The sequence below is a fragment of the Amblyomma americanum genome, chromosome 9, assembly GCF_052857255.1.
Source record: "Amblyomma americanum isolate KBUSLIRL-KWMA chromosome 9, ASM5285725v1, whole genome shotgun sequence".
NCBI classification, from domain to species: Eukaryota; Metazoa; Arthropoda; class Arachnida; order Ixodida; family Ixodidae; genus Amblyomma; species Amblyomma americanum.
Genome location: NC_135505.1, coordinates 45,903,803 through 45,917,644, shown reverse-complemented (window position 1 = coordinate 45,917,644; position 13,842 = coordinate 45,903,803). Strand labels below are relative to the sequence as shown.

The 13,842-nt window shown below is 44.6% G+C and overlaps 1 protein-coding gene across 2 annotated transcripts in view; it reads left to right on the top strand.

Moving 5' to 3' along the window:
* Positions 1-9,529, top strand: part of LOC144105328 (uncharacterized) — a 47,916-nt gene extending 38,387 nt beyond the window's left edge. The window contains exons 3-8 of one of the 2 annotated variants that reach the window (XM_077638465.1): positions 256-303; positions 797-832; positions 921-956; positions 1,307-1,432; positions 3,185-3,420; positions 7,831-9,529. In XM_077638465.1, the coding sequence (XP_077494591.1) occupies positions 256-303; positions 797-832; positions 921-956; positions 1,307-1,432; positions 3,185-3,407 (469 nt within the window). In that variant the 3' untranslated portion in view covers positions 3,408-3,420; positions 7,831-9,529. Of the gene's footprint in view, positions 1-255; positions 304-796; positions 833-920; positions 957-1,306; positions 1,433-3,184; positions 3,448-7,830 lie in introns of those variants that run through there. The other variant, XM_077638464.1, reaches the window with a different exon arrangement.
* Positions 9,530-13,842: the final 4,313 nt, after the last annotated feature.

Below are 13,842 nucleotides of genomic sequence, written 5' to 3'. Positions count from 1 at the left end.
CGCCTGCCTGGCAGCATGACAATATTACAAAAACAACTTTTCTGTGCGGCTCTTTATATTTGGTTTCAAAAACCACGAAATCTAACTTTGAACGCCGTGCAGTATAAAATCTCATGGCATAGCTTTATGTGGTCACAGCGGATGTTATCGTGCCTAGCTACCATTTCTAGCCCCGTCTCCCGTGACACTTGCTCAAGGCGCTCATTCTCTTCTACATGCCTAACATTGCACACTGCTGTCACTTGTTCATTTCAGATCCAGCGAGAATATAATGGTGCACCTGGATGCATCCAATGACAACAGGCAAGTTTATTCATTTTGCTCGAGCTCAGACGAGTAACTTGGCCCTGGTTTTAAGATATCATTAGGTAGCCGAATTCGTTGAGTCGTTCATTGAATTTTCGCTAAAATCATTGCAACAGTTTCGACCATTTTTTCAGTGGAGCACATTTTCACGTATAACGTTGCAGCCTGAAAGAAGAGTAAGACAGCTGACTACATCAAGTGGCTATATGTGAGCACGAGTACACTTCCAAAGAGCACATTATTCTCTGAACGTTATTGCGCTTGAAGTATTATTCGATATATTATTCGATTCATGCTTTGCACAGTGAGCGGTCCTAACATCGAACAAATTTTAACGAAAACCAATAAATGCTAATGCTGAATACCAAACATATGTTTCTCATGTTTATCAACCTCACTAAATATATGTAACATGTGGGGCTGCAATCGGGATTTTTGAGCGCATCGGAAAGTGTTGTCAAAATAACAGCTTGTTTATTTCATTGTGTAGAATTTGCCACCAGGAACCGGATGATGACCACGAAATGTATGTGCACCTAATGTTGAACCACTCACGCTCTTCTGTACCATGCGTAATAATCACTGACTGGATCGTTGTTTATTTCATTGTGTAGAATTTGCCACCAGGAACCGGATGATGACCACGAAAGGTATGTGCACCTAATGTTGAACCACTCACGGTCTTCTGTACCATGCGTAATAATCTCTGACTGGATTGCTGTCGGTGTGTTCCAACCGACGCTGATAGTGCTTCTCGGCGCAGCGATTATGATGAGCAGATTTATAACATCGCTTCACTTCGAGAGATACAGGCACATTTACTAGTTCTGTAGCGTAAAAAAATATATTCGCTGTCTGCGCTCTTGATTGGAACGATTATGGCATTCAATGCATTTCGTTCAACTGGTCTAACTATACTCTTCACCACATTATTACCGAAAAAATGAAGTCATATGCAAAGCTCTTGTGCAGTCTGCGAGGTCGATGCTTGATTTTTCAGCTACGTACTTGAAGATGGCGATGACGAAGAACCTGAAGAAGTCCCTCCAGAGCCGGTCAACCACAAGAGAAAACGGGCGCGTAGAAACAGCACTTCCAGCGCACAGAATTCGCAGCGTTTTCTGGAGTGAGTACTATAAACGAAGGGCTAGTTTCTCACAGAATTACACATCCCAAAGTCCTTTCCATAAATTTGTATGTGCTGCATCGGAAGTGTAAATGTTATGTACATAGAAACCAAGAAATCCTGTTCTCAACTTTTACGGCCGAATTTTTAAGGCAGTGCGAGTGTTGGCAACGCGCCTCGACTACGCGCCTCCACTCCGTGTAGTCGACGAAGCAGCTGCTCTTCCACTGGAAGGACGATTAGGAATAAAGAACGACACTCGGCGTTTCCTGCAACGAGGAGCTTCTCGAAAAACCTTCCTGCAATCGCCCTCCCTCGCGGTAACGTGAAAGGCGCATGGGGACGAAATGAATGCGAGTACTTGGCCGTAATACAGCACGTCAATGTTAATTGCTTGCGTATTTTGTCATGTTATGCCATCCGAAGAGCCTTCACCAAAACCTCAGAGTTTACAACCTAGTAAAACATCGTTTGCGAAAGACCGAAAGAAAACAGTTATTCCCCGAACAACTGGCCTGAATGTCCGAAGGAGCAGTGAAAAACAGCAGCAAACGCGTGGCGTCTGGGTTCCTTCGCCGCCACTGATATAGCGTTATTGGGAATCTGCGTACAATTTCTCTCGCCCGTGGCGGCGATTGGTGATAAGTGGCCTGCTTCTAGGCAGTGCATGATCCTGAAGTAGTGAAATGGACTCCCAAGGAGGCAACAGTGTTTGCTGCCGTTTGGAAGCCAGCTGGAAGCCGTAATTGTAGATGAGCTTCAAAAGCCATTCTATTCTCTTCCGGCGATCGCGAATGTCCCTTCGGCAGTACTAGCGAACCCACCCTCTTCTTCGGCAACGCCAGGACACATTTGGTGGCGCCGGGAAAGCTGTTGATATCTACAGCAGGGATGCTTGCACTGCAAAACAGCGCCTACGAAGCCTTGAACTCCCGCTATGCAATACACCTTTCCCTACAAATGCAGCGCCGCCTGCAAAACTTCACAACTGGGGAGAAGAGCGGCGCGCTCTGCAACGGGGCACTCGGCGGGCTGCGAGATGTATCTCGGCTTACCGGTGACTCGTAGTTTGCCCGCGCTCTATAAGCGTGGTGCGATGAACCGCTACAACATTGGAGGCATCAATCAACTGAGTAGATTATTCGTGCTCGGCGTCAGCGGCAGGCACGCACGTCAGAAGGGTAGCCGCGGTCGTGTTGGCCGAACTAGGACTTCCCAGAAGTTCTGGATCGAATTAACTGAGGGCGTCGCTCAGCCGACTCCTCGGCACAGGGTTTTGTGCATCCGCATAGTGTGCGCCATCGTGAAAAGCTTCGTTCACGGGTCGAACGAAATCCACACAGCCAACAAATGATGCGACGTCATCCTTGTTTACAAACTGGAGGTCTAGGAGCTTTCAAGGTGGTGTCGTTGCTACCTCGAGTATCTTTATAGAGGAGCGATTCGAGTATAGGTTGGTGTCTTAAACCCAAAACAGGCCTCGAGGGCCGCTGGGAGTGTAAGGTAGAGTCGATGCGTGTTTATGAAATCGAGAGTTAGCGCGTAATGTCTTTCATTAACCAAACTTCCAGACATCTCATCCTCAATGATAAAGTAAGGAAGCAAACCTGAGCCAGTATTCGGGGTGGGCGCATTCGAATCCATTCATAGTTTTTTTTTCTCGATTGATACAGCGAGTACATTCGCCTAGCACAGCAACGGAACATTTCGCTTTATAGAAGGGATAAAGGAGTTATTTTATATTCCTTTCAGGACAAAGCCTGAAGCTCCTTCCAATGATGATATTGACAAGGTGGCCGGAGCCTTGTTGGATGTCATCAAAGTGGTGGCACAGCGAGAGCGGCCTCATCGGTGCGACATGTTTTTCAATTTCATGGCAGAGACGGCTAAATGTCTTTCAGCAAAGGAACAAGATCTGCTAATGAGAAAATGCCATATGGCTTTGTATGAGATACAGTATGGAGAAGATGCGTGAATAAAGATCCGCGGTAAGTAAATTGTGAACAGCCGAAAAACTTTCAGTATTATCTCTCTTATGGCACATAATTGCGCACGTGGACAATGGGTGAAGAAGCTGGATTGCTCGCAATACTGCGTTCCGAATAGGTAGACACGCAAGCAATGCCTACGCGATGCAGACGTCTGCAACTTGCAGGCCGATTGGCAGGCCGTGCACAAGGCATGCGACGGCACCAACCTGGGTCGACAACTGGGTGTCGTCACGGTGTGACAGGTTCTCAGCCCGGAGTTGCCGTCGTAGCCGGTGACTAGCTGCTAACTTCGACGACCGCGTTCTTGGCCACATCGGCTCCCGGGGGAAACCATGTTTTTTGAGTGGTTCTGGGATGCTTCGTGTTTATGTACCCCTTTACAATTAAAAAAGCGGTAAAAAAATCGGCTGCACTTCATAACTTCATATATCCACACTCCAGGCCATCGCCTGAGTAAATACTTCACGTGTATTTTAAATTTTAGTTGACGCTCACGCCATTTCATGACTAAGTGGCCTACAGTTCGAGAGTTGTGAAACCAGCGTCCTACTTAAAAATAGAACTATTTAATGTTATACAAACATCGACAAAGCGAGCCAATTAATAAAATGCCCTCAAGTTACCAATTGCCTACATGCAAACTTATAATCCTGAAATTTCAGTCTTTTGGAAAAGCCGGATCAGCTGATACGTATCAAATACTTCTGACTGGATTCAATTCAACCAATCACGTTCTTTTTCAAGGTACCAGCTGAGTGAATGGCTGATAGGCCAATTATGCAGGAAAAAGAAGAAAAAATGTCTAACTTGGCAGATATCTGGTACTTACAGTCGTATACCATCAACCTCTGCATTTTCGATGGAACAACAGACCATATCTCCGGACATTTAGTGCCAGTTCTCTTCTTATAACATGTTAGCTTTTAATTAATACGGCTTTAGAAAAAGGCTTCTGTTCAAAAAGAGTATTTCCTCACCAGTGAGCTTTCAGTACGAAGAAAAACGTGCGGACTGGTCGCATATAGTCTTTTATTTTTAAAGCATTTAGCCGTATGGCTGGTCATAGCTTATTTTCTAACGTTTCCGGTCTCCGCTTACATTTGTTTGCGTTCTCTTTTGGCACCATAGCATTTTACTATTTGCCATTTTATTGTTGCAAATAAGGCTTCTTCACTGGAGTATTCAGCTGGCTCGACATGGCGAGGTTAGCTGCTGGAAAGGAATGAGATGAAAATAAGGGGGAAGAAAAAAATTTTTCTTGGTACGAACAAAATTTGATGGAAACGTGGTCAAAACAACGGGTGTCGCAAGAATAAAATAGCGTTCAGTGAGTAGTCTTGTCACGAAGTATTAACAAAAGGGATCGAACGGCAAAAAAAATGGATTTGATACACATTATGCTGCCGTGGAACAGCATTCGTCGGCAGTCTTCCGGGTGCTAGAGGGTATTTTTGGTTTACCCTTCTTGACCCTTCTTATTCCCTTGCACTACATGAAAGCTGAATCGATTTGAGGTATTATTTGTCAACCCTCAGCGGGGCTGAGTGTGAGCATTCCAGTCTATCTCGATTTATGTGCATGACAAAATGGAGAGTAATGTAAGTTTCTAAATTTGAACTTAAGCTCTGTCTTTTTTTTTCCTTCACCGGAGGACACCCGTCACCGGTTTGCAGCGCTGATTTTTTCGTATTTTCCGATAAATATTGAACAGAAGTCCGGAGGGGTATTGCTTGTGTTTCTGAATGCACAGTAAGTACTGAACGGATGCAGAACTTAGAACACAAAAGGTGTTCATTTTGCTCTTCGCGACATTACAGCTCTCTTTCTTCTCGGCTGCTACTTTTGGCGTTGGATTGTTTCCGCTCTACATACTTGACTTGAAAATGAAGCATCAGAAACCCAACCAGGCCCGGTTTAGTACGCGAACGACCCCGGCTTCGGCCCGCGATATCAAGAACGAGACGAGCTCGTGTCGCTTACATTAAAACCCAAGGCTGGCCCAGACCCAGTGGAGTAACGTATTTTCCGGCTCAATTGGGCCTCAGGGGAGAAGTATTCCGTGCTTTTGGTTGGGACTGAGGTTTTTTAAAAACTATTGTGCGAAGGTGCCAGCATCACAGGTGATCTAAAGAGTGCTCCGAAAAATTGTCTACATTTTTTTTTCTAATACGCCTGAATTGGGAATGTATCTGATATTTTTGGAGGTCCTGCAACTTTTGCCTGTCGGTGTCTTTATTTCAGTAGCGCTTTTAAGATCGCCATCTCAATGTGGCAATGGAATAGAGCTTTTCAAAGTTCAGCACTGATGTAAGTAGCATCCTATGAGCGTAAAGAGCACTTAGAGAACACCTAGAAAAAAAAAAGGGAGAATCGAAGCCACTGAAAGAAGAGCCATGCGGTTGAGCCGCATTTGCCTACTTCAGTCTGCTGTGGGCGCAAAATTCAGCGGCTTCATCTCTACGCCTGCAAAGCAGAATTCTCTTCATCAAGGCCTGTTATAGGCATCACTTCCCGTCCACTGAGGCTGACCGCCTTTCTGCTCCTCGTATTCCTCTCACCCACGATAATGCCGCACGCATCAGCCGCGCGCAGAAATACACCCCGGCGGCGCACGCACACCCCTTCGTCGGGCGTCGATAGCATCGTCACATTTCATGTACAGTTATCTTTGTTTTTCGCCAAGCCGGCAAAGTGGACACACTACCGGGAGTCGGTGGTATAGAGGTTAGTTTCGGCTGACAGCACAGCTATCAAACGCGTCATTGTCGATCAGCTGAAAGATTTGCTGCGCCATTCGCGCAATGTTTTAGGTGTTGGTTTTCAAGCGCGATTTCTGCCGTTAATGCCAAAACTTGATGACGAAGTTAAAACGCGCCTGGAACAACCGATTTCCGTGAAAAAAATAGAGGACGCAATAGACGCTGTGCCAGCTGGTAAGGCACCTGGCCCTGATGGCTTGTGGGCAGCTTTTTATAGAACTTTCAAAACAATGATAGCTCATGTTCTGCTCAAGGTTATCACCGAATCTTGTGAGCAAAATCGTGTACTACTCTCCTTTACAGCTTCGCACATTGTTCTCATCCCTAAAACTGAGGCACCAGAAAAACGCCTGCTAGTGGGGTCTTTTCGCCCGATAAGCCTCACTAACGTCGACTACGAGATATTCATGAAGGTTCTGGCCAATAGACTGCAGAGTGTGATAGCAATGCTGGTTGGCCCATATCAGACCTGCGGTATAAAGGGTCGAAGCATCGCCAGGAACATACACGTAATGCGAAGTCTGCTGGAATGCTCTGACGTACTTCCTGAGCGAGTTGCGATGATGCATTCCGATCTCGCAAAAGCGTTTGGCCGTGTTTCGGATGGTGTGCTGTTCGCAATATTAGACCATTCCAACGTAGGAAGCGCAATAACACGCGGCGTCAAAATGGCGTATGCCAATTGTACAACACGGATCACTGTAAACGGAGACCTGTTTGATAGCCTGCAAGGGCGCTCATCTGTGAGAGAGGGATGGCCGCTCTTGTACTTTATTCGCTGCTTTTCTCGAGCCGTTTTGCACAGCCATTCAAACTAACGAGCGCATAATGGGCTTTAGGCTGCAGTCATCGCATGAGAAAATTTCGGCTTATGCCGATGACGTTGCTATTTTTTGTTCCGATAGAGACAGCATTTGTGAGGTAACAAATATGCTCCATAAATTTTGTCAGTGCACGGGGTCGCTGATAGACTGGGAAAAAATCGGTGGTTTTTGGTATGGCAGTTGGGAAACAGCACCAGACCATTACTGTAGAATACCCTGGTCTACCATACTGACAACGTACCTTGGTGTACCTCTTGACTTTTACCGGGACCTTAATCCGTACTTGGAGGACTAAAATTCAAGGGCGAAGGAAAAGGCTGACGTGTGGCAGGGGAGACAAATGTTTGTTTTCTCGCGCATCACTGTCTGCAAAGTATTTCTCATTGGAAAGATATGGTATGTGATGAATGTGCTTAGTGCCTCACGAGTTACCTTTAGCAAAATTCACCGTCTTTTGCCGTTTTTATTTGGCGTTCGACTTGGGAGAGAACCAGTCGAAAAAACTGGTTTCTGGCTCTGAAAAAAGGTGAGCTAGGTTTTTGCGACAAGTTGTCTCACGAGTCATGTTTCACCGTGACCAAAATGATGTGTTCCTTCGCACAGTAGTGCAAGTTCGACTAGGTAGACATCTGTCAGATTTTGTTGTATCCTCATGTCAAAATATGATTGGTGCTCTGAGAGGGTACATGCGTGAAGTGGTGCTCGCGTATAGGATGCTGCATGTTCGATTCTCTGCTGAATACTTGAGTAATGTTACGCGGAAAGAATTGTACTCGCATTTAGTGGACGTAATGTTTCCTGTACCGATTTACCGTTTGCCACAGCGTAGATGCCCAGGAGGAGATGTGCTCAAGAGTGTTAAGAAGATGCCAGTACTGCCATCAGACAAATCCTTTTTCTTTAAACTGCATACTAGCACATTATCAGTCATAACATGGAAGGAAGATAAAGGTCTATTCGTCCCTGACCGGCAACCAAGGGGACAAGGCAGACGCTTTCAGTGGTTAGGAGCCGCCAGCAATAATTGCTCAGTCCCGATGGTCTTCTCTGACCGACACCAAACTTTTTGGCGGACAAGCGTGCTGGCGATAAGGCAGCCCCGTGGCATGGTCAGGTGCCTGGACCGGATGACTCCGGTGCCAACGACGGCGTCTATCAATGTGCTAGATGGTGGGAGGGGTAACAGCATGCTCTTGGCCTCTTCACTCTTTGCGAAAATGGCTTCTGTAACCCCGTTGAAAGTAGCCACACTCAATGTTAGGGCTTGGCAGGAAAGAAAAAGCAAAGCCAAGTGTACCGGCTTTTAATGGAGCACGATATCGACCTACTGGCCGTGCAGGAGACAAAAGTAGACGGGGAACATGTGACCGGGAGCATGATGCGACGTTTCACGTCTAAATTCTACGCTGTAGTAAGCCATGCGATTGATATATCCGCTGGCAGCGTCCTTTTTGTAAAGATGTTGCCGTGTTTTGTCGTGCACGATAATTCCTCGTGCCCTTCAGGTCGGTGTGTCGCTGTCGATGTTACATTGAATAACGCTGATTGGCGGGTTGTCTGTGGTATGCCCCAAAGATTGCGGACGAAAGGGTCGCGTTTTTTCAAAGTGTCGAACAGCACCTTTGTTTCGAGAAAAAGCTTATTATCACGGGCGACTTCAACTGCGTCCTGAACGGCTGCGATAAGACCAGTGCAAGGGTGTTCAGGAACGCAAGTACGAAGTTACTGTCGCGATCATAGACAAATGGAACCTTCAGGATACGGCGGAGGGTTTGCAAGGCGCGTGATACCTAACATTTGTTCGACCACAGCTTGAGTACGTTCCTCCATTTGGTCTCCTTATTAGAACACGGTCACCACATTTGAAACCATTCAAAATAGGGCAGTACGATTCATGTCTAAAAATTATAACGACGATTCAAGCGTCACTCAGATTAAAATCGATCTTTGCAATCTTTAGGCATACGCCGTGACATCGCTTTGCTAACATTATTTCACAAGTACGTGCACTCCAATAGATCATGCTCATTTCACCTAGATGTCCCGTCTCGCACATCCAAAAGATTGCACAATCATCCCAGTTTTACACGCATCTATGGTGACACATTAGCTTTCAATTCATTAGCACTTCCATGAGCCACCAGATTATGAAATAACCTCCCAGACAACATCGCCTCGCTGTCTAATCCCGATATTTTCCATCACCAACTCATTGCACATTTCACTGAAGCCATCTTGACATGTTGATGCAATCTCTTTTACGTTTTCCGTTACACATTTCGTTTACTTTTTTCTCTCCTTTTGTTTTAATTTGTTTCCAAATTTTGTTGATACTAGTAAACGCGCTATGTGCTTTTTAATTTTATTTTTTGAGTTATGTACCTTGGGTCCCTTTTTTGGATTTATTTCGGTGTTGCTATGCCAACTTTACCTTTACTTATCATGCGTTCCTATTTCTGTGTTCCTATGTCAACTTTTCTGTATTTTATTGAAGTGTATAAAATTTTTTACTGATCATGTATAGTGCCTTGTTTCCTTGTTTTTGTTTGTCCCCTTTTAAATTTGTTCTTTGTTTTACCGCCCCCCTTACACAATGCCCTACGGGCCTGTAAGGTATTTGAAATAAATAAACCCGCAGCTGCTGTCGCGGACACCGGAAAATGGTTGATCCGGACGACGCCTAACCCCTTGGGTGAAAAACTGGACATTTACCTTCGTGCACCGCCTGACTGTTCTGTTTTCTTCCTTCGTCCTGCAGGTAGGATTGGTAAGGTCGCGACATCAGGGTGAGGAATAGGTACTGCGTGGCTAACAGAAAATCTCCCTGGCAGAAAAAGACTGATTTTAACTGCCTGAAATACAAGGATTTCGATTTGGAGCCAAAATTTGGCACTCGAAGGAATTCCGAAGACGGAAAATATGACTATAACTACAGCCAAGTGCGCCGTCTGCAATATTCGAGCTTAAAAACCTTCCAAGGAGTGGCTCAGTGAATTGCGGAGAAGCGAACGAGTACCGAAATACGTTACACCACCATGTCGGTCGCAATCTGATAACACTTTACATTCTCACTCTGTTCTTTTCTCTCTGGTCAGGAATACTGGGTCATAGAGGTGTTTTTTTCTGATCACCATTCGGCTTGCCCGGTCAAAACTTTCGCTAATTTTGCACGATTTTTTTACTACGTATCGACATGTGCTTTGAAACATTCAGTGTCGTCATGTAAAGCGTATGGTAGTGAAGTGCAAGCATCAGCATCCTAAAGCTTTCAAAATTGATTCCTTCATTTGTGAATTAAGCGACCCGAAATACGCGCCATATTGATTCTGGTGGGATTTGTTTTCGTCTTTTTTTTGGTGAAGATGTTTTTGACTAGCGTTTGCGAAATTAGCGTGCCTGTATCGCTATACAATTTCTGGCTTTTATAAATAGGCTTTCTGCAAAGCACGGCAGCTCGCATAGAGCAACACACGACTACTGCTGCTTATTTTTGGAAACGCTGAATTATCAATACTATGCGACATGAATGACAACGATGTCCCCTATGCCCGTAACACAACATAATACAATGTGTGGAAGGGAATTTTGTAGCGATGGCTACATTACGGTAACATTTCGAGCTTTCAGCGCGGCGGCGCCGCCACCCTGTGGCTGCGCCGCCATGCTGTCACGTGGTTGGTCACGTGGTGCGGGGCAGCTGCCGGCGGCGCGGCGCCATGACTGATCACGTGGTTCGTCATGTGGTTGGTCACGTGACTAAGTTGCACTCAGCCAGCTGTAGCTATCGCGTCACTCCACTTTTAACCAGGGCTAAACCACTGCCAATTTTGTTAATTTGAATTCCTCATCAGCGATTATTTCGGAGGCCTTAAATTTATTTGAGTGTCCATAATGAAAGCTCACTGTATGCTTTTAGAACTTTCAGTTACAGCCTGTCCCTGGTTCCTTTAGATTGCATTTTTGTGTGTGTGTGATTTCCAGTCACTCGATGTGCAATATATCTTCACTGCGCCTCAAACAGAGCCTATCACGCAACGTGAGCTAAGAGTGTAAGATGCGTAATTTAAAAGAACTGAGCCTGATTAAACCAGAAGCGGATTTAGATAGCGTATCGTGTGAGTCTGCAATACGTAGCCGTTCATGCCCATTTAAACAAACTTCGAACATCCATTAATACGCATGCATGCACGCCCATGTATGTGCGTTACGTGTTTGCCAAAGGTAACCCTTAGACAGGGTTTATTGCTTGATGATATGGAGGAGCACTTGTAGCACACCTTTATCTCTAGTAGTAAGTGGTTTTTATTAAAGTAATATTAAAAAGGAAGGAAAAGATTTTTGCTAGCCTCGGCATCTGCCATCGATACTGAAGCACCTGAGCTGGGGCAGCGGAAGTAAAAGATAGCAGGCAGAATGGAGAAATGAAATGAAAGAGGGGAGGGGAGAGAAAGAGAGGATAAAGTGCGTGGTTTCACGTTTATCTCTAAATCTATGTATGCTAGTGGCACCTACTGATCTTGCTTTCTCATATCTTTTGGCCTCTAGGAGTGCTATAAGAGCTCCATTATACGGCTGGGAAGCAAAACCCTTTGCCTGGCTACATTTGGCAAAGAAAAGTTGTACTGTGGATGTCTATGTAAATCTACTGTTATTTTTATGCAAATATTTAAATACGTCTGCATGTAATGACGTGTATGCTACACCTTACCTCGATATAATTCCCTAAATCACGATGAAAGTCGGGAGGACTGTGATAACAAGACAGCCTGCGATCCATGGCATGAGGAGTAGCGCAGACGAAGACGATGGACAATGAACAGATAAACACACCACCTTCATCTTGGTTCGCGCTACACCTCATTCAATAGATCACCCATACCGACTTTCGCAAGTTTCCACCCCTATAAGATAGACCGTATCTGATGTGCTGATAATGACTGGTCAGGGTGGTGGACAAAATGCAAGTTGAACTAACTTTACAAGGAACATACTTAGGTGGTTTTCAGTTACAGTAAATACATTTAGAGAAAAAACTTTCCGTGGTCTTACTGCGATGCTCATTGGTTTAATTGCTTCATTACCATTAGATTGCGTTTCGAAAGCAATAGCTGCACAATATTCGTGTTATTTTATGTTTGTTTAAAAATCTACCCTTCCTTTCAAGAATTGTACCATATCACCGAGCAAGTAATGCTAATGCTTTACTTCAGAAGGCACTAGTGGTTAATTGTATAGAAAATGTGTCACTAGCTTTCATGTAGACGCATTGTTCGGGCTGTTTCAATTGATGTCGTTAGGGAAAACTCCTAGTGTTGACCACTGGTCTGCACAGAATATATATGCATGATGTTCATAAACTGGTAATACTCAATGTTTTAGTTAAATCGTTTTGAGCGTCAGTGCAAGGACTTAAACGCAAAAAAACTGCATCCGAGTATCAATTCTGCTGCTGCCTAGAAGGAAGTAAGGCAACCAGAGGCTTGAAAGGTTTCCTCTCGCGGACAATTTGACGCCTAATTTTATGGTGCACTTGATGAAACGCACTAATTCGCTTAAAAACTTCATTCGCAATGCTTTGAGAGGAACGCGAAGCTTACTGAGCATGTATGTATTCTTGCTTCTAGAGCTCAATCTCCACAACACTGACCAGGTAACAGAATAACGACACTTATATTAGATGGCCGGCAGAGTAGTAAACACACTTTCTGCTTTTGAGCGAGAGATTTTGAATTGCAGTAGGGCTTTTTTCATTTTCCAGGATTGTAGCGGAGTAGAACACTATCGTAGGTTGAACACAAGAAGAAAGTAAGTGCTGTCATGAACTTTCACCATACATACAAAGATTCAAGTTTTCGTTCAATTCCCAGTAGTCTCCACCAATTTGAAAAGTGCTCGACGCTAGTGCGAAACTATTCCAGATGAGCATTCCTGTCAATTTGCTTTTGAGATTGTTAAAGAAGCTTTCTGTCAATGTCCTGCACATAAAAATTTAGATTTAGCGCGCCAGAAGGCGAGGACAGTGAAGAAATAGAGAAGGTACAGTTTTCGTTGCATGACTCATCATGCGGCAAAAAAAGTCGCAGGGAACAGGAGGAATATGGAAGAGCGCGAACCACCGCGGCAATCCTGCCCGAACGTGTGTTTCCATTGCGTAAGTAGCTAAGCAATTCCCAGCAGCAGAGGAAGGCTAAAGCTTCCAGACATGGATGATAGATACGCTATGTCATTTTACAGCTGTCATGTGCTTTTTTACGTAAGGCAGAACGAACTAGCCCCACTTTATGTTCAAATTTATATTATCCCCATGATCGTGGGCAATATGAAAGCAAGTAGATGGAATCATGCTCAACATTAAGCATACGTGTGTTCCTAGCAATACTCGATAAGAATAAATGTTTCACATATTTGATAAACTTCGTGGTTATGCAATCAGAAAATAATTTCTCCGCAGACCAAACTACCAATCTACATTTCGCATTTTTCATCACCAAGACATTTAACGAATGGAACCATCTTCAAACATCTATCGCCCCCATTATAGACGCCGACCTGTTTAATAATGCCGTCAGCGATTATATGACTTGATCCTACTGCACTAATTTTGTTTGTGTGATTCTTTTCACTTTCACTTTTACGTACTCCTCTGTGCAATGTTTCGGCCCTGATGGTAAATTGGCGGACACACGTTTAAAAACATAACAAAAGATTAATTCATGTATCAACTGGGGACCAGTCTTCTTCTGAGTGCTACATGATTATTCCAGACGAATATTTATAGGCGTCGAAAATTCGGCTGTAATGCGTCTGAGTTAGACCCCGAAATGAAAAAAGAGAAA